Consider the following 25984-nt stretch of genomic DNA (forward strand, 5'->3'; position numbering starts at 1 on the left):
AAGTTTTTTGATTGATTTGAATAAATGAAGAGGCTTAAAACTAGCAAGGGCTATAATAGTGTCAACCATTATATATATATTGGCAGTGGCTTTATGGAGTAGTGTCATGAGAGGGACCCATGTTTTTATAGAAGAAAAAACAAGTGCGACCCAGAAATAGTCATAGAGGTCAAGGCACTGCATACCAGAGAGATGCATCCAACAATGGTCAAGAGAAATGGAACTCAGAGAAGCAAGCAAATCATTTTGGAAAACCCAGCAACCCCTGAGATCTGGCTAACTCTAGGGCTACTGCGGAAACACATGAGTGGTTGTGTGGCATTAGTTAAACATTCAGATAATGATAAAGTTCTTCAAGTATCTGGCAATCTGTCAGATGTTAGAACAGTCTAATCACTTATAAAGCATATAGTGGTTTCAAATTATTCTGTGTTATTTAAGACAGACACATATTGGACTGTTGTTGAGCAATCACACATTCTGCAGTGTGATATAAAGACATCTCGGCATGTGAGGTCTGTCATCTGGATACCTCTTTGTAATCCACATTAATATATAATTGTGTCTGTAGATTCTAATTTTGTAAATGGTCATGACAGAAAATTACAAATAATTGAATAATTCAATGTATTGATCACCTGTGCATCCAGATTTTTAACATACAGATGACCATCAAATGATACATTTCTAGTGGCTGCCAACCAAAGGCTCATTCTCCAATAATATACACTGCTAGAGTTTATGAGTGCATCAATATGATTTCTTACAATCTCTGTTCATAATTGAGAAATAGTCAGTATAGCAGCAGAATGTACAGATGATTTCCAACCATGTATCCTTTCATTTTAGAGCACTTCCACATATCATTGGTTCATATACTGTCTTATAAAGCAAGATTTTGTCTTGTCTGCATGTCAGATACTAACATGGTACCACAGCCTGTATCCATAGTCATTGTCCACTGAATATTTTTGATCACAGATGAGAACACAACTCCAGCAATCATCTAACTAAAGGATTTTAAATGTTGCCTGCAAGGATTTTAAATGTCACCTGCAATTATTGTTGGCTTTCAATTGTAAAAGTAATAGTAGTAATAGTCATAGGTATTTTTTCTATATCTCTGTAGCGTGAAATCACATTAAACGCTGAAAATAAACAGCAATGTATTTCAAGGGTCATGCTCTCACCATGTTGCTGCCCATTCCAAAATCATTAAACAGATACACCCCAACATGCAGAACAGAAGTCATGAAACAAAACCACTACCAGTGGGACATAAAGAATAAGAATCACATAGTAGTCACTGATAACATCTTTATGATCTAAAACAATGGAAGATGTAGTGCAAAAAGCTGTAGAGTGGAAAGGGGAACCCAGTAACATATAGGGGCAGCAGCATCCATAGCTATACACTCTTTATTTAAGTTCAGAACTCGATTAAGAATCACTCTGTTTTATTGGTTATAATGATGACAATAAATAAGAAATTTCATACAGCAATTTCAACAACTGATCTCACCCTTCGGGGAAAGTGAACAATGGTACTAAGTCGGCTCATTTATGCCAAAATTACTGTAAAATATTAAATTCAGATTGCAAGGAAAATTTACAGGCAGACCATAGTCATGCTGAGACTGCACTTAACTACAGGGGCTCAAATAATGAATGCTCTCTCTGTACAAATAATTAAAGGTCCTCTAAAATTTTAAAAACAAATATATGATAGAACAATAAAATAATTAAATACATCAAAACAGCGGGGCCAAATAGTTGCTAATTTCCATATGCCTACAACCAAGTTATACAGGATCAATTTAAAAATGATTTTGCTCCTGCAAGACAATCAAATGCAACTCCTTCAAAATTTACCTGAAGTGCAGATACAGAAATAATACAATGATTAATAAATGGTAACACTAGAAGCAGTCAGTCTCAAAGGCAAACTACTATAATGTCTAAATGAATTAAAGCACTAATTTACCTAAAATAGAAGACTTCAACTCTTATAATTTTCCAGTCCAGAGTATTGAATAAACAAATTATCCAAACATTCAATGCTACCATCAATAAGCCAAGCATAATGAGATGAAGACATATTAATTTGCCCTTTCAGGCCTCAATTACTGCTATTGAATTTTTTAAACAAGTTACAGGATAATTTCACAAGATATACCAATTTAGGCTACAGGCCCACCAGTTAGGTAGCCCAATCAGCCTCGTCTCCAGGCAAGATACTGTGATGGCACCACACATAACAGACTCCTGTCTGCAGAGATCCAAGAAGCCACAACTGTAACAGACTAAGATTGGGCATAAGCAAGTGGCAACACAATGGATCACATTCAGTTACAGACATACATAACAAAACAACAGATTTATCAGGCTTTGGTGGGTATCTAAGAAAATCCAGGATGGGAATGCACGCAAGTGTTAGCCAGTACAGCCATGTGGCAGCCAGTTATACAAACAACTAACTGGCAGGCAGTAATGACATGAGTACACAAACACAGTGGAATGGGCTAATGGCATGAATAAATAAACCAGACCGCCCACCTGCAAGCCAAAGCATGTATCCAACACAAGGCCAAATTCAAAAATTTACGGCAAACATTACATTAAAACACACAAATTCACCCTTGCCACTTAAAAACCAACACTATAAGGTAAAACAACCAGAACTCTGGGTAGAATTCATCATGTATAACACAGATTTAAACCTGCGTGAACAATAACCACTCTTTGGTTTATCAAACAATCTTTAATTTCAAAACATACCCTCACTGGTATTGTCTAGCCTGACTCTTTTATAGCTGTTAGAAACTTTAAATCATTCACAGGATAGCAAATGCAATAACAAGGCAAATCAGGAGCAGTCATTAATTCAACAAATTAACCCAATGACAACAGGCAGCTCACCACCATAGTTTAGCACATTAAGTTCAGTTTAGATTAGGCACAAGACAGCCAGCTGTGACACGTGGTCACATTAGAGACTGCAAAGACAAAGGGCTTACAAGGTGAGACAATATATCAGAAATACGTTGCACATGCAACATTACACTCTCACCACAGTCACTTGAGAAAAGAACCAGCCATTAGCGACTATTGAGGTAAAAATATACTATCTGGTGGGTTACATGAGCCACTTCCCAGGAAAGATGCAGGCAGGCCCCGATGCACATCCACACTTAACCACGGCAATATGGCCACACAGGAACACCTCTGCAGCTCTTGTTGTACGTGCTGCCAACTTATGCTGAAGCCAGCCCAGATGTTGTAGCAGGCAGGAGACGTCCACTGATAACCATTGTCCATTCCTAACTGCCCGAGGCTTGGAGCCGCACCTCGCAGCTGTGTGCAGGTGGTGCTGCTACCAAGACTCAGTGTGCAGGGGAAAAGATAACACAAATGTGCAAATCGATGTATCACTTGCAAGCCACACAGCTCAGTCGTGAAGCAAAACAGTTAAGACAAAAAGTCCTCATTTTACATTTATGTTGATCCATTTGCATCTGTGCAGGTGAATCACACTATTGTTTGATTCCCATAGCGCTCACCAGTCTTCAGCAAGTTCCTGGCTGTATCTGTCTGTTGTCTTTCCAGGTGACTTACCAAACAGTTTCTACAAAAACTTGGTCGGGCACACGGTTTTAATGTGCCAGGAAAGTTTCATATCAGCGCACATTCCACTGCAGAGTGAAAATCTCATTCTGAGTTTCTACAGAGACACAAGTGCACAGTGACACATTAATGCATTGAGTAACTGATAGTGCCTCCTAATTCAAAGACAACGGCAAATGGTTAATAACAGTTCCTGAAAAATTTCTGATATTTTTTTCATAAAGATCCATGAAACGCTTAAGGAATCCATTGTGACTGTATCCCAGTTGTACATTAAGCACACTACAATATCTGTCCTGGTGGATTGTTATTTTGAGTCCTTCAAGAAACTTAAGCTTTTTTCCCTTCTTCTCTGCCTATGGTATCTCTCAATATACATAAGTATCTTTTAGTGGGTTGCTTTGCTACTACTGATTTGTCATAATAATCCAGCCTAAAAGCATCTCTGTATTCTTCATACATCATTGAAAATGTTCTCCCACTCTGCCCATTGCATCTTTTATCACGAGATGAACATTGTACCTTAGACACCCAAATGTTCTAATTTACTCTTCCACTTCTCAATATCATGTTTTAAACTGTATATTGGTAACTTTCTCTCTTGTAATGCTAGCTTTATATTGTTCTCTTTGAATAGATTACCTTATTTCTCTGAGATTTTACCTTAATATGGCACAGTGACAATCGTTCTCTTATCATTGGCTTCTTCCACTTATATCCTCTTCTCCTAGTTTTCCATAAGTTGATTCACCATACCTATATTGTAACTGTTATTCACTGCTTTTGCTTACTAATTTTTGACTCGTCTATATTTTATATTAAACTCAGTTTCTCCTCTGCATCTGTTGGCATATTTGCCCCACTGTGCACAAAACTTATGAGTGCAACTTCTTTATATACACTCATGCTCATAAATTAAGGATAATTGCAGAATGTGGTGCTACACAACGTGGCACTACACAAAATTGGTGCTAATAGCATAGGCACATAGGGAACACATACAACACAGATCTGTAAGTCCATGGTATCGGTGATAAGTTAAGAAAACAGTCCTGAAACACATGTGCTACAAAATGGCACAGTTTCCTGCGCATGTACCCTGACATCAATGTGGGATATGATCACCATGCACACATACACAGGCTGCACAGTGAGTTGGCATACTCTGGATCAGGTGGTCGAGCGGCTTCTGGGGTATAGCCTCCCATTCTTGCACCAGTGGCTGTTGGAGCTCCTGAAGTGTCCTAGGGGTTTGAAGACATGAGCGATACGCTGACCGAGAGCATCCCAGATGTGCTCGATGGGGTTTAGGTCTGGAGAACAGGCAGGCCGCTCCATTTGCCTGATATCTTCTGTTTCGAGGTAATCCTCCACGATGGCAGCTCGGTGGGGCTGTGCGTTATCATCCATCAGGAGGAAGGTGGGACCCACCCCTGAAAAGGTGAACATACTGGTGCAAAAATGACGTCCTGATACACCTGACCTGTTATAGTTCCTCTGTCAAACACATGCAGGGGTGTAAGTGCACCAATCACAATCCCATCCCACACCATCAAACCACGATCTCCATACAGGTCCCTTTCAAGGACATTAAGGGGTTGGTATCAGGTTCTTGGTTCATGCCAGTTGAAAACCCAGCGAGAATCACTATTCAGGCTATACCTGGACTCATCCATGAACATAACGTGGTACCACTGTTCCAATGACCATGTACTGTGTTCTTGACACCTGGTTTTACGGGCTCTCCTGTGACCAGGGGTCAGTGGAATGCACCTTGCAGGTCTCTGGGCGAATAAACCATGTCTGTTCAGTCGTCTGTAGACTATGTGTCTGGAGACAACTGTTCCAGTGGCTGCGGTAAGGTCCTGAGCAAGGCTACCTGCAGTACTCTGTAGCCATCTGCGGGCACTGATGGTGAGATATCGGTCTTCTTGTGGTGTTTTACACTGTGGACGTCCCGTACTGTAGCACCTGGACATGTTTCCTGTCTGCTGGAATCGTTGCCATATTCTTGAGATCACAGTTAGTGGCACACGGAGGGCCCGTGCTATGACCTACTGTGTTTGACCAGCCTCCAGTCACCCTAGTATTCTACCCCTCATAATGTCATCAATGTGTTCTTTGAGCCATTCTCAACACACAGTCACCATTAGCATGTCTGAAAACGTCTGCACACTTCCTCGCTGCACCGTACTCTGACATGCACCAACACACCTCTGCGTATGTGGACTGCTGCCAGCACCACCGTGCGACAACCACAGATCAAATGCGCCACATGGTCATACTCCAAGATGATTTAAATGTGCAAACTGCCCATCAGAGCATTGTTTCACCATATATCAGCATTATCCTTAATTTTTGAGCAGGGGTGTATTCGTGGGGTGGCATGATTCATTTGGACTCTCTCTATATGTTGCAGTAGGCTTTCTGAAGACATTAATACATGCAAATTATCATTCCTAATTACTTCTAGGTCCAAAAATTGGATAATTGGATGCAGTTACTACTTTCATGCTCTACTGTGAAGTCAATTTGGTTATAGGACTCAAGTTCTCTGAGAATTTTGTCAGTGTCATCTTCAGTTCCATCCATAAGCAAGAGTATGTCACCAATATATTGTTCGCAATAAATAATCTCATATATTTCAGAAATGCTAAATTTTAAAACATCCTCTTTTGACAAAATCAGAAAATTTAATGATTTCCATGAGAAAATTGTCTTCACCTTAGAGCAGGAATGTAGTAACCACATGCACCTTTTTTTACCCATGAGCAATGATAATTGAGATCCGTTAAATCTGTTTAATGATTTAGTTATGGACAGCCAGTTGATGAGAGCAGGACTCTTGAAACACATTGTGTCGATTTTCACTATTTAATTGGTTGTATGTTAAATAAACGTAATGATTTACTTACACCCATTACCTCAAATTCATAAGATGGATGATATTAAGAAGTAACTATTTTGTTAGTCCCTGGATAGTATTATAATCTGTGATTTAACATACCTAGAGGCCAGAGTTATATAAACTTCTCAAAACAGTTCTGCACCACTCTTTCTAGTTTGATAGTTTGTAATTTTTTGATTTGAAACTTCTTCCTCAGTGCCTTTTTGACCATTGGAAATCATTTTACTCAACCACCATTGTAATGCAGAAAGAAGTAAACACTCATTCTGAATACAGTTCAGCAGCATACACTGTCTCTCCAATCTCGAGATTGCTGCTTGTATACACTTTTCAGTCAGAGAGCATGTCGCAAAGGATCATATCACAGCATCATGCCTGTACCTTGTACCACTACTAGCCTTTTCCTTTTCTTTTCCATTCATAAACTGAGCGAGGGAAAAACGACTGTTTGTATGCCTCTGTAAGAGCCCTAACTAAGGATAACTTCATGATCCTTGTGTGAAATGTACATAGGCAACAATAGTATCATTCTACAGTCATCCGCAAATTCCAATTCTCTAAATCTTCTCAGTAGCATTCCTCAAAAAGAAAGCTGCTGTCCCTGCAGGAATTTCCATTTGAGATCCTGAAGCATCTCCTTAACATTTTCTTGTTGATCGAACCTGCTGGTAACAAATGTAACATACGAATTGCTTCGATCTCTTCCTTTAATCCAATGTGGTGGGATCCCAAACACTCAAGCAGTATTCAAGCATGGATTACACTAGTGTTCTATATGCAGTCTCCATTACAGATGAACCACACTTCCCTAAAACTCTCCCAGTAAACTGAAGTTGACCATCTGCCTTCCCACTATGATCCTTACATGCTCATTCCATTTCATATCACTTTGCAGTGTTACACCTAGACATTTAGTCAACCTGACTGTGTCAAGTAGCAAACTGCTAAAGCTGTATTAGAACATTATGGGATTGCTTTTCCTACTTGTCTCTATTATCTTACACGTTTCTACATTTAGAGCTAGCTGCCACATTATGGGATTGCTTTTGCTACTTGTCTGTATTACCTTACACGTTTCTACATTTAGAGCTAGCTGCCATTCATTACACTAGCTAGAACTTTTGTCTCGGTCATCTTGTATTCCCCTAGAATCACTCAGCAATGGCACCTTCCCATACACCACAGCGTCGTCAGCAAACTGCTGCAGATTGCTGCTCGCCCTGACTGTCAGATAATTAATGAATCAAGAGAATAAGATTGGTCCTATCACACTTCCCTGGGGCACTCATGACGATACCCTTGCCTCTGAACACTCACTGATGAGGACAAAATACTGAGTTCTATTACTTAGGAAGTCCCAACATCACTCACAATCTGTAACTTTGTCTGTACACTCATACCTTGGTTAACAGTCTGCAGCAGGCCATTGTGTTAAATGCTTTCTGGAAATCTAGGAATATGGGTTCTGCCTTGTGCCCTTCATCCATGGTGTGCAAGATACCATGTATGAAAAGGACAAGCTGAATTTCGCAAGAGTGATGATGCTTTCTAAATCCTTACTGATTTGTTGACAGAAGCTCTTCCGTCTCAAGAAAATTAATTGTATTGAAACTGAGAATATGTTCAATAATTCTGCAGCCAATCATCGTGAAGGGTATTGGTCTGTAATTTTGTGGGCCTGTTCTTTTACCCTTCTTATATACAGCAGCCATCTGCATTTTTTCCAGTCCCTTGGGACTTTGTGGTATGTGACAAGTTCATGATAAATGCAAGCTAAATAAGGGGCTAATGCTTCTGATTACTCTGCAAAACCAAATTAGGAGCCATCTGGACTTGGTGACTTATTTGTTTTCAACTTCTTCAGTTACTTCTCTACACCAGGGAGGCCTGTTTCTATGTCCTCAATGCAGGAGTCTGGATGACAGCCAAAGAATGGTATGTTTGTGCAATCCTCCTGCATGAATGATTTAAAACTTTGGCTTTTCTCTAGCTGTCTTTTATTGCCACTCCAGGTTCGTCAGTGTGTGGCTGGAAGAAACCTTCGACCGAGTTAACAATTTTTCATAGGACGAGAATTTTCTCAGGCCGAGGTTCAGACCATATGTGCATTGTCACATTATGGCAAGAAGGATTATCAGCATTGGAAGTTCCCTAGCTAATTGATGTACACAACAGCAAACATTCAAACATTTGGTGGCTATTTTGAGACATAGTGCATTGAACATCTGCCTCACAATGGTGGCCTACAGTCAACAACACCTGCTGATGGCAGTCAACTACAAATTAAGGCTTATAAGCACCCCATGGAGAATTAAACATAGCTGCTTTCTGCCTCTTTGAAGGAAAGTCAGTGTATTGGATTCCATCAGACCACATGTAATCATCTCCACACAGTGAATTTGGGCTCTAGGCGTCTATCACAACCAACAATACAAACTTCTCAGCATCACTTTGTGTGAGAAGATACTTGAACAAACATGTGTAATGGAACATTGATCCATGGCATTGGGTTCTCTTTCCCAACACATGGAGTATTTGTCTCACACCTGTCAATAATCATAGAAGAGTCTGGAGATGGCCAGGTACCAAAGCACAGCTCAGGCCTGCAGTCTCACAAATTCAGAAGAAAGCTGAAGATTTTGGACACCTCTTATTACTGTCGAGGGTACTTTAAGTGCTGTGCAGCATCAGGGTAGGATCAACTAGCCTTTTACCTAGCTCTATGGTCAATGTTTGAGTGATGTGTCATTCAAGACAATAATGCACAAACATGCCACACGCACCTTACAGACACCTTTCTTCAGGTGGTAGAAGTCAACTGAGTGGAATGTTTTGACAAGAACTCAAATGAGCATATAGTGAGCAGTTGAAATGTGCAGTCCATTGTCATAAGAACCCTCTTCACATGCTAGGTGACCTCAAGGAGGCCCACCATCAAAGAATGGGACATGCTTGAGCTGTAAAGCCTCAGTCACCATCTGAACATTACAGTAGACGATGAAAACTTGTCGCTGTTCACAGATTTGTAGTAACATAGTTCTGAATGTTATCCAGCAGCACATTTTGATTTCATATATGTGCAAAAAATGTACACTTTTGCATAGTCTTCCTTTATCTTGATTATTATTTTGTTTTTATGAAACAATAAGGCTATTTTTAGTTTCATAAAATTTATTCTTGAATCTTTACTCTTTCATTCCCTGCTCTTCTTGAATCTAAATCTACACACATTCCCAGATATGCAGGAGGAGTTAAACTATTTGTGAACTATTTAGATTAAAGTAACCAGATATACCCTTTCTTTCTAAGCTGAAAGCTGTATAGCGATAATTGCAGAATTAACTCCAGGCTCTTCCTTCTTCCAGCTCACTTTAACAAGTCACTACAGTTTCAAGGATACCTGAAACAAACTGAAAACAAGTATGAATAATAGCAGAAGTTTTCACAAGCAAAAAACATGTATACAGAATGTTTTTATACAACCGTATTTTACTTTATTTTTGAGTACTGATGATTCTTTAACTGTTTCTCATATTCTTTGGTGGCGTGTTACTTGAAATTCATTCAGCACCTATTAATTTAAACTGGCTGATATATATAAAAGAGGGGAAGAGACATGAATAGCAGCATAGTCAGTTTGCAAAAATCTGCTTGTATCATTATGCACCATGATTCTTCCTAGGATGGTGTGGTATCTTATGAATCACATTATTACACTTTTCCTTTCCTTGTGATAAATGCTTATTCAGATTTAATATTGCAATTGTTTGTGTACATTATTATGCCCTTTTCATATGACCATTCACACAGTGTTGTGATTATGTCTTCATCATTTAAAAACTTTAAAGTTTAGAGAGTATGTATCTATTGCATTATCATTTCTTAAAAATCAACAGAACATCTTTACATGATCTTACATTTTCAGCAAATATCAGTGATTGGAATCCCCCAAAGGAAGAATTTCAACTGAATCTGAAAGATTCAAAACATGGAATAGTCACAGCAAAATTTCCAATACCAGATACACTGATAGACTTTGAAGTTACACTTCTCATGAATGAATCAGCTAAAACAGAAGATGAATGCAAGAAAAGTCACATTCATCAAGAGTTTGTAACACATTCAAGGAAAGTGATCAACCGGAACCATTGCAGCTGGATGAATGAATCAAGTACATGCAGTTCTTGTGCATCAGTGGTTTGTATCAATGTTTTTTGAATGTTACCTAATATTTTACATGTAATTATAAAGAATTTTGCTGTATGATTGTAAATAATCAATTGGGTTCTTTTTCATTTACATGTACTATAGTTAATATTGTGTACTTATTTATTTATTCAACACTCTTTTTAACATTTTTATAATATAGGACTTATCAAAACATAAGACAGTATAAAGCTGTACATATTTACATTCATGTACAAAATATAGGCACGTATCAGCTGCAATATTACGTCTAGAGTGGTAGCTTCTCTATCAGCACATATTCATCTACATCAGCATCTACCTCTCCATGACTAATCTAATTCACACTTGAGTGTGTGAAAGAGGGTTCATCAGACTACCTTCAGACTATTTCCCTACTGTTCCACTCTCTTACAGTGTATGAGAAAAATGAACACTTAAATACTTTCATATGATCTCTGATTTCTCTTATTTTATTGCAATAATAATGGCTGCCTATGTAGAATGGCATCAATATAATATTTTGCATTTGGAGGAGGTAGTTGGTGTTGATATTTCATGAAAAAATCTTGCCATAGCAAGAAACACCTTTGTTTTAATGACTGCCAAACCAGCTCACTTATGGGATCCAAGAACTATGTATCCTATTTTGTAGTAATGCAAATTGAGCTGGCTTTCTTTGGCTGCTTTGGATTTTTTTTTATGTCCTCTGTCAATTATATTTGGTAAAGATCCCATATGGCACAGTAGTACTCTAGCAGAGGACTACAAGCTTAGTGTAGGCTGTCCTATTAAAAGACCTGTTGCCTTTTCTAAGTGTTCTGCCAATAAAACACTGTCTTTGGTTGACTTACATCACAAAATTAATAATGTAATTGTCCCAGCTTCAAGTTATTTGTTATTGTAATCCTTAAGTATTTAGCTGAATTTACAGTCTTTAGATTTGAGTGATTTATCATTTAAACAAAATTTAGTGGATTCCTTTAAATTCTCATGTGGATGGCTTCACAATTTCGATTATTTAAAGTCAACTAGCACTTTTCACACTATACAGATATCTTCTCTGAATCATTTTACGATTGGTTTTGATCTTTTGATAACTTCATGAGACAATAAATGATGTAATCTCTTGAAAATAATCTAAGAAAACTGCTTAGATTGTGTCCTAAATCATTTAGACAGATTAGGACTAGCAGAGGGCCTATAACACCTCCTTGGGGAATCCCAGGTATTATTTCTATTTTACTCAATGACTTTCTGTCAATTAGCACTAACTGTGACCTTTTTGACAGGGAATCATGAATCAATTCACACAACTCAGACATTACTCCACAGGCAGACAATTTGATCAGAAGTATCTTGTAAAGAATCTTGATTGATTCTAGCAAAACAAGCAATTTTTTATTGAATCAGGTACAAGAAAATAGAATTTTATGTACATACATATAAACACAAAAGACGCATAATTACTGAAACATGTGGACTGATTTTGCTAGAGTAAGAATACCTTATGCTATGGATCAGAGAAAAAAAACTAATGTTGAAGTAAGAACTAGAATGAGGACAAATGAAACAATGATAGGTAGAACTGAAAGAAAATCATTACAGTGATATGGGCATTTGTTGACAATGGCATATCATCAGTGGCCAAAGAAAATTTTTGAATGGAGACCAGATGGCAGACATAAAAGCAGCAACTACAATGTTGTTGGAAAGATCACATCAAAAAAAAATGGATCATTGAGATGTATGCATAAAGGATGCCCTGAATAAAGAGGCCTGGCAGAAGATAACAAGAATGCAGCTAAATGTTGTTATTTATTGATCTTTGTATTAATTAATCCTGTGGTAGTAATAAACGTAATTTAATGTCCACAAATATGGTACAAAAGACACATATGTACACATATTAATTAATAGAAATACATCAGTAAAATTAGTTTAGTTTTATATATATATTTTTTGATACATATAACTTTCTGAGTAGAGAGATCATAAGGCATAATCTACATATTTGAGCAATATTTCAAATATTCATTAATGCTGTAGAAGCTGTGGATTATTAGTAGAGCTTTTACTTCTCTTTTAAATGTATTAAATTTTGGTATTCGTTTGATCCTATCTGCAAATGCAAAAATAGATTTTTTTGTTTTTGTAATACAGTGTCATGATATTTTTATTTTTGTGTACATCTCTAAGAAAGTCATTGCTGTTCCTTGTTTCATAAGTGTGGCTCTCACTGTTCAAAGCTGAAATCTCTCCTTGAGTCTTAATGAAACAGGTACTTTCAAATGTATAGATGGCAGGGAATGACTGTTTTGAAAAACTAGCATTTCCCCAGGATAGTGTACCATTCCATAGTAGACTCTGCACCTAGGCCTAATAAGCATTAACACCTGTGGAACTCCAGTCTGTAGTGATATCAAGTAATATATGATATGGTGGTATGGAGTCACCACACTCTTTATTTTATTGAAACTCAGTACATATCCAGACACACAACATAACACACTCGAGTGACAGAGCAAACTGCCCTGCTACTGTCAATTGTTAGAGTTGATTTAGTCTTTCCAGCGACTCTAATGTTCCCTCCATCCCCCCCCCCCCTCCACTCCCTCCACAGTGTGGAGGCAACAACCAGGATGGCAGAAGCATTGGCAAGGCTGGTCTGGTGCAGGATGTAGAGATGATAGTCAAGGAAATGCGTGAGTGCGTGGATGGCGCAGGTGAGCATGGGTGGAGGATGTGGGAAAGATGTATCCCCCAGTATGTGTGTATTAGGTGGATCAGCAAGGAGCTCGCTGTCTGGAGGGGGCAGGCAAGTAGTGGAGATGATCAGGTGACCATAATCGGTGCATTGTGCATGCAGAGTTGTGGGGTCAATGCTATCAGGCAAGATGGAAACTTCGTGGAAATGGTGTACCAGGTACTCAGGTGACACTGTGCAGTCATCGTGGGCCCTTGTAGCTCCTCGTCTGTAACTGTGAGGCTAAGATCCTTTGAGTGAGAGCAGCAGACATCGAATAGCATCTGGAAAGGATCGAATGCAGGGAGGGATGGTGGGGTGTGAGGGAAAAGGGGGGGGGGGCACAGTGATGGTAAAGTCTATATCAGGAGAAGGCTTGTTGATGAGATGACAGGCAGGTTTCAGTCTGGTGATGGAGACCGTAACTGGCTTGGTATTAAGCAGAATGTCACATGTGTTGGGGTCACATTGGATAACTCTATGTGTGCCCGAGAAAAGGGGCTGGAGTGCAGTGCAGACATTATTGTCACACAGCATGACTTGGTCACACTTGGTTAGGTGTTGGAGATGAAAATTTTAGTAGGGTTCTGGAGGTGAAGAGGGGGACATGAAGGTTGGTAATGTGACACCAGACATTGTCAACCAAGGCAGAAAGCCAGGTTGGCATAAAGGGGTGATCAAAAGAGACAAAATAATTAGGAAGGGATAGTGTCTTGCCTTATAAAATCCTGGCCAGTGAGGCACTGAGGTTTTGTTTTTGTGCTGTGCGAATACACAGCAGCACCCACGGGAGTGCATCAGACCAGTCACCCCTGTGGCACCTAAGAGCAGCCTTAGGGCGTGATGCCACCTCTGAACAAGCCCATTACCTTGAAGGTGGTAGGTGTTGGTTCTGTAATGGGTAATGCTGCATAGTTTACAGAGTTTTTAAAACAGCAAGGACTTCAGTTGCCTACCTTGAGCCATGGTTATGGAGGCATGGCAGTCAAAATGCACAAACCAGGTAGATATGGAGCTCTGGGAACTGTTTCGGCAGTGATGTCTTATATGGGGGTACCCTCTACCCAGTGTGTTACCCAGTCAACAATGGAGAGGAGGTAGTGATAGTTGCCTGAGGGGGTAGGGGATCCAACAAGGTCCACATGAATGTGTTTGAAGCATCCCTTCGGTATCTGGAAGGTGCCTAGCAAGGGGTGAGTGTGCCAGGTGGTTTTACATCACTGGCACAGTACATAGGCCCTCCTCCACAACTTGCACTTAACGTGGGGCCAAACGTATCATTCAGTGTAGTTGAGGTTGTGAAACAGGTCAAAAATAATTCTGTGGAATTGCTGTGAGACAAGTGTACATATACATCCCTGGGAAGTGTCACAGAGGACAGGGCAGGTTGAACTGGGGATGAACTTTGGCTCAATGATGAGGGTGAGGGAGGCATCATTTAACAGGTCCTGTAGCTGAGAGTCATCCTGCTGAGGCTGTGCAAGCTTGTCGAAGTTGACCATGGCTGAGATGGCACCAATTCAAGACAAGTAGTCAGCAACTATGTTGTCTGCACCTTTCGTGTGACAGGTGTCCTTAGTGAATCATCTAATGTATACGAGGTGATGGTAACGGCAGAAGCACTTGTCCTTGGTGGGCCACAGATGGCATCAGCTAGGTGCCAGTGATCCATTTAAATGGCGAGGGGTGTCCTTCAGCATCTTATCAGAAATACCACATGGGCCTCGTATTTGGCCAGTAGCTCCCAGTCTTAAGCTGACCACATGCGCTGTGCCTTGGTGAGCTTATGGGAGAAGAAACACAAGAGTTGATCAGAGCTGCCGACCTCTTGCTGAAGGATGGCTCCTCTTACTAAATCACTAATGTCATTGGTGATGGACAAGGGAGCTTCTTGAATCGGGTGAGCTAAGGTGGCTGTCTGAATCATATTGTCCTTCATCGCTTGTAAGGACTGCTATATGTCCGTGGTCCACCTGAGCTTCCTGTGAGCAGTTGTATTTTTGAGGACCATTGTTAAGTGTCCTTGCAGGGCACCGGTGCGGAGCAAGTGACAGAGAGAGAAACTGTCCATTCCGAGGAAACAGAGGAGTTCATTGTAGTCAGCTGGTGATGGTGCTGTGGGGCTGGGTGGATGCCAGAAGCAGTAATGATGTGGCCCAAGGAGGTGACTTGCACCAGATGAAATAGACATTTGTCAGTGTCAATCACTACACTGTTGGCTTTGAGAGCACCGAGAAATTGTTTGAGGAGGAAGTATGAGTCCATGTCTGGCAAAAAAAAAAATGAGAATATCATCCAGATACGCATAAGAAAAAGAAAATTTAGAAATCTGGCTGTCTGTAAAGTGTTTCCTGGTTTCTGCAGCATTTTTTATTCCATGAGACATGAAAAGGAGCTCAAACAATCAACAAGGTGGGGTTGTGGCAGTTTTGTGAATGTCATCTTTGAACATTGGTATCTGCAGATACGCCTTCTTACAATCCGTTACACTGAACGCTTTAGCACTGTCAAGATAGTATATGAAGTCTTGGATACTAGGGTCTGAGCAATTGTCCATGATTGCACGGACATCCAAGGCACCAATAATCCCTACAAAGTCTAGCCAAGCCTTCCTTCTTAGGTAGTGGTGGATGGATGAGGCCCAGTTGCCATTTGATGGGCAAACAATTCCAGCTCGTAACAACTTGTCCACCACTGCCTTCACCATGTGGAGGCAGCCAGTGGGTAGAATTCTGGGGCACTGACTAACCTGTGGGCGCTGGGTATATCATTAATGTGGTGCACTGTGCCGTTGTTGATGGGTTACAAGATAAAAAAAAATTACACAGTGTGGAGCCACTGGTTGAGAGTTTGTCAGCATGGGCCACATGGAAGTCAGTGTCCCAAGCAGATGTTGGACGTTAGCTACAGGCTGGAGCCAGGTTGCCTGAGCAAGGTGGTAATCTGCACATGCACATGTGCGGCACGGTCAGCAAGCTGTGGAGTTTCGGACATGGCACGACAAGCAGTGTCGCATGCAGGTGCTGCCTCAGCCCACGAGGCAGCGGCATCAGAAGGCAGTTGCAGAATGTTGCTGGGCTGCCTGGGCAAGGTTGGGAGCACTCAGCAACTGTGTCTATATTGAGAAATGCCAGAAATGCGGTCAGCCAGGGACAGGCGTGTGTCGAGGGATTGGTTACTAAGGGCGAGTGAAGACAACGTTACACTGGTTGAGTTTGTAATTTTTGATATGTCTGCAATGTTAATTTTTGATATGTCTGCAATGTTTGAGTGTCACTGTCATTTCTAATCACTTGGGCAACACATGGAGTACTGTTTATGTCTGTCAATAATGAGGGTTGCAAGAGTTCAAAGAAATTCACAGTCAGTGTAACAGTATGGAGGCGTGATGGCCACATTGTCGCAATGCGAATTTGCACTATTTTAGTGTTTACTCAGAGTTCAGGGTCACCAATCACCATTGTGGAACTCTGGTTCATAATGGTAATGAATAATAGAAATACAGTGGTATGAAGCATGCAACACACTTGAGTCACAGAGCGAACTGCCCTGCAACTGTCAACCCTCAGAGAGATCACTGTGAGTCATTTTCTCTGGCCAGTGATGCTAATGTTCCCACACACTCTTCCAGCATTATAACCATCTTTGAGCATTTTTAAAGTGTAACACCACTTGCTTTCCTCAGCTTAGGTGTTTGTTCACCTATAATCCTAAAAATTTTACATGTTTCTTTTGCTGAATTCTACTGTTCCATAATGTAATCTTTACATTGGTTCTAGTTTTATTCCTTATACGACTGAAGTGTTCCCATACAGTTTTTTATCATTAACAATTAGACTGTCATCTTTAAATCATTTTTATGCTACTTTTGCTGTTTCTTCTGTTTTTTGCTGCAACTGATAATCGTTCTTTTTTTCAAAAGATGCTAGCATCATATGCAATTCAGCAACAAGAACCAATTAACAGAATTGACTTTGTAGTAGATCTGTCTCAGACTATGCAAATAGCAGAATATAAATGTCAGTTACAATCTACAGACTGCTCATGTTAATTATTTTTATTAGTTTTGTTATTGAAAGCTGTCAGGTTTCCATCCAGTTTTCAGCACTGAAATACTGTAACATTTCTACTCATCATCTGGTAAAGACTGCATTTGCTTGAAGAGCAAGGTACCAACTTATTTTTGCATTTTTCCATTCTCTGTTGGTCTCTCGAATTTACTGCTGGGTAATGAAGCTCTAGTAAATAAAGTATTTATTCAGTATAAGTGAGCAATACGAACATTGTGTGAAGTAGGCGACTGCACATCTTGCAGAGGTCTCACAATACTTATACCCATCACTCAATTTTTTGATGAACACCTCTGTAATAATCAAAAGGGCCAACCTGCACAGATATTTGCACATTCCCACTATGCAAGTCACTCAGTGGAATTGCTAGATTACCCATGCAACAGATGTCTTCCATAGCTGATATCCTGGCTTCTCTTCTTCCTCTTCCTCCCATCCTTTGTTTGTTACGGTTTACTAGTATCCGAGGTAGCAAGTGACATATGGAAGTAGGCACTGATGTGGTGCTTTCATTAAATAATAAAGCAAGTATTGTGCCATGTGCTTTTATTGATCCATAAGCACATTATGGCAGCTGACTATACAGTGGTGGCTTGAACTGTAACTCTGCAGGTCACTGTAGTGAGAGCTAATGTCATGTGGAGTGAGTGATGGGAGACAGTAGATGGGGAATAGAAGGTAGACTCAGGGAAGGACTATGGATGGGAAAAAGAGGCAGCAGATTCACAGGATACAATGTGGGACAATAACCTGGACAAATGGATTGATAGGGAGAACCAGAATAGAAGAAGGCTAGAAAAACTATAGTATCAAAGGCTGTGTTACAGGCATAGATCTTACGGTAACACTGGCAGTGCTGAAAATTTTTCCCTGCATAATGTACGTCACAGCTATTGGGCAATGGACACTATGGGGAAACGGAGGAGAATGCAGAAAACAATGTTTAATGCATGTTCCAGTGAAGCAAAGGAAAAGCAAGAGGGCAAAATTTCAGTGACACGAATTGTTTATTAAGGTAGACACTGCTACAATTAATTTACCAAAACAAAAAGGCAAATATGTGATCTCAGGTAAACTAAAGGGAAAATGGCATGTGAGCCGTAAACTGCTGGATTGTGACTAGTCCTGCTTGAGAAGCTGTCTGCCTGAGGCAATGCACAAGGCTGACTGATGCAGCTGGTCCTGGAATAGTTGTTGTGCATCAGTGCACAGGTCATTGTTGAAATGCTGGTTAGAAACTAAAGCACTGGTTCACAAACTAAAGCCCTGGCTCACAAACAATAGCACTGGTTCACAAAGAAGGGAGGACCATTCACACGAATTCGGCATTGATCATTCATCACTAGTGTATGCCGAAGAATGCTGCTTCACACATGGATGTGAATTCTGGGCAGAAACACCAGTAGGCAGATTGTGGTAGTGGGGGAAAGACATTCCATTTGCTAAGTTTCCACTACACCACTACAGCACAGGTGCTATAGACAGCATCTAGGTGCAACTGTGAGGGGAAGGTCTTCTGCTGTGACAGACAAGTGGGACTCATGAAATTTTAGGTTTCACTACAACCCCCCCCCCCCCCCCCCCCCCCCCCCCTCTTCTCCGTGCAAGAGGAGGATGTCGAGCTAAAAACACTGAATGTAGTTCTAGAATGGGTGGGGATGCCTTAGTGATGAGCATCAGTGGCAGGCAGGTGGGCAAGTGACAGGTGAGGTCAGAGGTACCTGAAAGCCATTGGGGTGTGGCGGTGCAGTGTGCAGCAGGGGGAAATAGCTGGCCACTCCCGGAGGCCAGGATGGCGTGGCAGTGACAGCGGCAGGCTGTGTCTGGGGCATGTGAGACATGTGACAGACAGTTGGTGGGAGGATGCACTGAACCGCACAGCCAGAGGCACACCTGAGGGGGTGCAACAATGTGGCTGGGGCTGCAACATGGGAAACAAGGTGCTGAGCATTAGAGCAGTGGGCATGAAGTTGGCATCAGACCACATGAGGAACTGCAAAGCAGTGCAGTTTTTCCGAGTTCGGGATGTAGGGCACGCAGTCAGGCAGGCATGGCATATGTGGTTACGCACTGTGCATCCAGCACATGTGACGTAGTGCGCACCAGAGTGTGCGTGCACTAGCAAGCATTGCTGCTGCTGCCGCTGTCATCTGGCAGATGCCCTTGTGAGATGCTGGCACAGCAGCGGGTTATGGCATTGATTCCAGGGTGCTGAAAGACCATCGCCTGTGGCTCTATCTAGTAGTGGCAGCGAGACATCAGGTTCAGAGTCAGACACCACACACTTGGTGTCATGTTCCATGTGCTGAGAAATGGGAGCAGGAGTGGGTGCAAAGGGGAGTGAGGTGGCTGCATCTGGGTCCAGCTGGTGGTTTAGCGGTGCTGGTGATGGCAGTGGGTATGGAGATTTCAACTGCTGGCAGCATACAAGCATTGTCAAGGGTAAGCACATAAGTTGACTTTAACCTGTTGATGGTCACAACTGGGCCTGCATGAAGATGTGTGGTAAATACTTCATCATTTTGGACCCATGTGTTGTGGGCAGAGTGTGGGCTGGTAGTCCTCAATGCATAGCATTACATGAGTGCACGAAGTACACAAAAGTCTTGCATTCGCCATGGCACTATGGCATTCGCCATGGCACTATGGAGTTGTCAGTTGGAGCCAGGCCATACAGTCTTGAAACTAAGGTGGGACACGGATAGTAGCCGGCAGATGCTGTGGCTCAATAAAGTTGCCTGATAGGGCTAGGGGGTGTCCGTATGCCAGGCCGGTGGCAGATGCATCCGAGTCAGTCTTTTGGGCCACCCACAGACCTAACAGGACCAGTGGCAGGATGGAAGACCATTTTGTGTCATAGCAGATGAGGGCAGATTTTAAAGTATGGTGGAAATGTTCCATCTTGTCATTGGTTGCAGGGTGGTAGGTGGTGGCAAAATGAACTGGGCTGTTGCAAGTCTTCAACAAGGTTCTGAATAAGCAGGAAGTGAATTGATGCCTGCAGCCTGATGTTATGTTGCAGGGGCAACCAAAATTCTAAACCCAGGCATTGATAAACACTGCGGTGGCAATTGTTCCTGAAATGTCCAGGTTGGGGATGGCTTCTGGCCAGCATGTCAACCGGTCTATCGTCATGAGTAAATAGCAACAGATGTCTGAGGATAGCAGGGGTCAAATGATCTCAGTGTGAACATGAGACAATCAGTGCATGACAGGAGGAAATGGGGCAGCGGGTGCATGAACATGAGGGTCTACTTAAGTGCGCTGGCATGGGACACAAGTGCAGGCCCAAGTGCAGCAGTCACTTTGTATGCGAGGCCAGAAGAAGTCATTTCCTTGGATGAGGACAGCGGACACCAGAGATGCCAGACTGTGCAGGTGGTTGGAAGCTGGTTATGAGAAGGCGGTGGTGGGGAGACAGGGCAGATGCAGTCTTTGGAGATGTCAGTGTGCATGTGGTTGGGAAGGATTTCACACCGTATATGTAGGTCTGTGCTAGAGACCTGGTAGAGCTGGAGAACGAGGTTGGAATCCAGGTCTTGACGTAACTGACCTATTGTGGAGGGCTGAAGGAGGAGGAGCAGCTGAGGCAGTCAGTGACAATGTTATCGACACCAACTATGTGGCATATATCATTGGAAAACTGAGCCATGTACTCTTGCTGATGAAACAGACAGTGCAAAATTTGGGTGGCATCTTTCTGACATAACCATGCCATAAGAGGGTGGTAGTCAGTGAAAATGGTGAATGGGCATCCCTTAACCAAAGGGTGGAAGTTCTTCACTGTGTCATAGACAGTGAGCAGTTTCCGATCATACCTATTGGTCTTGAAACTGGTCATCATAGGCGGGGCCTAGGGTATGGACATGTTACCCTTTGTTCCATCTCCTTGCAGTGCAGCGGAGAGAGGATTCTGAACAGAGGCTGCATTTTTAAGGTAGTAACAAAAAATTGCCATTCGTAGGAATCTGCAAAACTCTTTGTATGTCATGGATGTGGAAATTAGGAGATCAGATGGACTTTCTCAGGTATGGGTCACAAGCCTGAAACAGAAATGGTGTGACCTGTGTCTACCCTGAAAATGAATTTTTCTGTGTTGAGAATGACCCCTACACTTTCAAGGCAAGCAAAAATCTCCCTGGGGTGCTCGTGGTGTTCAGCTGTGTCCCGCGAGTAGATAAGAATACTATGGTGGTGCCAGGTATGTCATGATTGCAGCTGCATAAGAACAGGATGGAAAGTGATCTGCTATGGCAGACTGTGGGACTCGTTAAAGTTTAGAATTTAGGAAGTGCCACAATCTCATCTACATAATTATAGAAGCTGAAGTCATGAAGGATCCAGATGGCAGGGATTGTGAAGCAGCCATGAAATCAAGCAGGTTGTGCTCAGCTGTGTGTTACACCACTGAATAGTCAACTCTGCCAGTGGCCACAATTTGGCATTGGCCATTCATTCAGATGGAGAGTGGTTGGTTGTCATGCCCACATTAAATTTACTGCTGGAACTTTTTATTATATTTTATTATATAATACATGATAAATTTATAATATATACTGTGCAAAATTAACAGTAAGGATCCCAACACATTTTCCTGAGGCACACCAGAAATTACCTCGATAAGTCAGCAACTCTACCCAAGATATTACTATGAAATCTTCAATATAGTCACAAATTTGCGTGATATGTTGATACAATCATACTTTCAATGAAAGTGTAGGTATGGTTCTGAGCCAAATGCATTTCAGATGTAAGTAAATACTGTTTCTACCCGACTGCCTGAATCTATGGCTTGTGAGAAAAGCACAAGTTCAGTTTTGTATGACTGACGTTTTCAAAGTCCATGCTGAGTGAGATGGAACAGGTCATTCTGATTGAGCCAACTCATCAAATTTTACCTCAGAATATGTTCTAATATTCTACAACAGATGAATGTCAAGTCTGTTGGATGGTAGCTTTGTAGATCGCTTCTGCTACCCTTCTCATAGATGGTTGTGACCTCTGTTTCCTGCAACAATTGGCCATAGTTTTTTGTTTGAGAGATTTGTGGTATATTGAAATTAGAAGAGATGTTAACTTCTGTTTTTAATCTGATAGGGATTGCATCACATCCTGAAGCATTGTTCAATTTTCCAATTTCAGCTGTTTCTCAGTGCCACTTACACTAATATATATGTCATCCATCTATGCAGTGAAGGGAGAAATAAATTGGGGCAGTACTTCTTAATTTTCATTATTACTTTTGCTTTAATACCCTCAATTTCACTTCTTGTGTTGCCCATGAGTTTGTGGACACTAACATTCATGTCACTAACAGAATTTACAAATGACCATAATTTCTTTGGTTTTTGTGAGATAGTAGTCACTGAAGGCTTAATGCATTGTCCTCTTGACAGCCAGACACATATCATTCATGATCTCATTGTCTATAGCCCTATGCTTTGTTTTATGCTGATTATGCAGTGGTCTATGTTTCCAAAAAGGAAAAGGAATTCAGCAGTCAAGCAGCTGATTGCTGGATTCCTTCTCCTTTTTGAAAGATACCACACTCACTGTGCACAGCTGTTCCCATGGAATCAAACTTTCTTTCCTTACAAGTTTCTTTACAGTGACTGTATACCTTGAAGGGTCCCTCCCTCCATGTGACTAACTCCTACTAAAATCTGTAGTTCAGCCTGTAATGGGATATGTCTTAGCAAAATGTTATACTTTTTCTCTGTATATGAGATTAGTTATTTATATCCTAATGTTGCTGTGATTTTCTTTTCAGTATGTGGAAACTGAATTGCACAATGTGTTCACGGGGTGTTACATGCTAAAAGTTCGCCCCAATAGAACATCTGTTGATAATCCAATGTTAAAGCTAAACAGATACTCTCACAGTATTTTCATAAAATCAATTTACCAAAAAACTTTTATACAAACCCCAAATATGTCATACGAGTACAATCCACATGCGTGAGTATGGAATTTATATTTGATAATAATAATACTATCTGTCTCCGTCTCTCTCTCTCTCTCTCTCTCTCTCTCTCTCTCTCTCTCTCTCTCTCTGTGTGTGTGTGTGTGTGTGTGTGTGTGTGTGTGTGTGTGTGTGTTTGTTCCTCTTCTACAACGTAAAGTTATTTTTTGAAAGATTTCATGAGGCCTTCAGCTGCCATTTTCTTTATTTTGTGTACGATTGTGCAATTTCGGCCTTACGCTATTTTCAAGTGGATGATTTTTAGTACTAAACTATGCCTTCTATGTCATTGCCCCTATGACTCAATGTTATGCTCATAAAATAAATCCGAGATGTTTTATGCTATTTTAGGAGCACGCTACTTTCGAACAGTTATTGTAATAACTGCTCAGAAGTATTGTGCTCCTAAAATAGCATAAAACATCTCAGATTTATTTTATGAGCATAACGTGGAGTCATAGGAGCAATGACTTACAAGGCATAATTTACTACTAAAAACCATCCATAAAATACTTGAAAATGGCCTAACGCCGAAATTGTACAATCATACATAAAATAAAGAGAATGGCAGCTGAAAGCATCGTGAAATCTTTCAAAAAATTCATTGCAGCTGTAGACCTTATCACATTGAAATTATAAAATTATTTGTTCTATGAATGATGAAATTCTGAGAATAGAATTGTTTGCATAATAATGGTTCATTCTCTGTGTGTCAACAAAAATAGTGTAATAATAGTGGTGGTAGTGAAACTATGCATGAGCTCTCTGGTCTGGTTTGGAAACATTTACAACAGTAAAAATGCTGGCATAATTGGGCTAATTAATCTGTTTTCCTTTTGTCACCTTTATCTTGCCTTTACTGATTTTCTTTGCAGATCGTTTTGCAAAATATTGGAAACTAAGTGTTAACTGTTACATACTTGGGTGTAAGGTGCAAGCTCTACATCTGGGAGGCAGTCTGTTTCTCCAATTGTGAGATGTGTTCCAAAAGCCAGGACTTCTGGAAAACATTTATTGTAGTTTTTAATTAAATTACATTTTAAATGTATTCTTAATTTTTTCTAGGAAGAAAATAGACTTTGTGCTCCCTTTAAATCAGTCTTGGAACAAATGTGCTCATCTCATTATATTCTCCCTAAAACAATACTGTTATATGGATGTCAAGAAGGAGAATCCTCTGGTGGTGGAGTTAAGTGTAAGATTTTCTTTTGCACAATTGTTACTGTAGTTTTTGCCTTAAGAAGATTAATATTGTGTAACATATAAAATTTGATTATGGGAGAGAGTATCACTCACTTCGAATTACACTTATTGCAATATTGCCGTCTGTCTTCACAAATATTTAATATTACTGGTAATACAAGATATTACCGTTCCCTTGCATGAAATGTGTAAAATGAATATCATCACATTTGTACAACTGATAAGAACTCCAAATAGAGTTTTATTCTGAATGTATTTCAATATTTGTCAGCTAAACAAACAAATGCTGTGTATAATGTGTTTGTGAAGAGAGAGGGCTCATTATATATTTTGAATGCACTGAGGTAATAATTATCAATAATGGGCATTTGTTTGTATACAACTGCATGGCTAAGTTGATTTCTGTAGTTGAGAATGCATGTCTGCTGCATCTTGCTTTAGCACTAAGAATAATGTACAACATTTACTCGAATGGTTGCAGACATAGAGCATTGTATTATGTACTGCAGTAAATCACAAAATTATGCATAGACCTATTCGATTATTTTCCTTTAACCTAACATACTGTGAAAAATTGAATTTTTTGTATTGTTACTGATGGTGCAATATGTCTTCATATATTCTTGCCATGTGGCTTGATGGCTAAGTGGGTGAATTTGACTGCTCAGTTGCTCAGCTGCTTAATTTCTCAGTCCGCAATCTGTTAGGGTATTTAATAAAATCAAAAAGTGGGAAATCTAGGACAGAATAATGACAATATTAGGATATTTTTGTCATTAAGCCTTTATTTCACCCATAGCAATGAACTGATAATGCAAAAAAATTTGAAGTTAAACTTTTGCTCATACTGTATATTCAACTGTTAGTCCTCTCAAAGGGCAGAAGAAGTTAAGAGGATACCATCTGTAATAGGATCATGCCTGCTAAAGCATTCCAGTAATGAATCAAATCTTACTTTTATGCTCTTGTTAAACCCTTTATCCTTCTCCCTTCCAACATCAGAGTCTTACTCTCACTATTGCCCTTGGATACTTACATTTCATTCCAGTTTGTATGTCTATGGAACTTCCTCCACCATGTCCTCTCAGAGATATCCCTCTGTCTTTACTCTGTTCTCCTCTATTCAGCTGCAACCTCTGCTGCATGCAGCAGTGTGTGCAACATGCTACTCACTACCCTTGCCTGCAACAGAGTGAGTTTTCTCTGGCAGCATATCCATCCTGCTTCCCTTGCTCTCCTCCCCCCTCCTCCCCCCCCCCCATCCCCCTCCTCCCCCACCCAAAACC

General features: G+C 40.7%; 1 protein-coding gene across 3 annotated transcripts in view; it reads left to right on the plus strand.

Moving 5' to 3' along the window:
* Positions 1 to 25984, plus strand: part of LOC126416653 (uncharacterized) — a 132910-nt gene that overhangs the window by 60941 nt on the left and 45985 nt on the right. For 2 of the 3 annotated variants that reach the window (XM_050084449.1, XM_050084450.1), the window contains exons 4-5: positions 10458 to 10729; positions 23304 to 23491. In XM_050084449.1, coding sequence (XP_049940406.1) covers positions 10458 to 10729; positions 23304 to 23491 — 460 coding nt within the window. Of the gene's footprint in view, positions 1 to 10457; positions 10730 to 23303; positions 23492 to 24560; positions 24691 to 25984 lie in introns of all 3 variants that reach the window. The other variant, XM_050084451.1, reaches the window with a different exon arrangement.

The sequence above is a fragment of the Schistocerca serialis genome, chromosome 8 (assembly GCF_023864345.2).
Source record: "Schistocerca serialis cubense isolate TAMUIC-IGC-003099 chromosome 8, iqSchSeri2.2, whole genome shotgun sequence".
Taxonomy (NCBI): Eukaryota; Metazoa; Arthropoda; class Insecta; order Orthoptera; family Acrididae; genus Schistocerca; species Schistocerca serialis.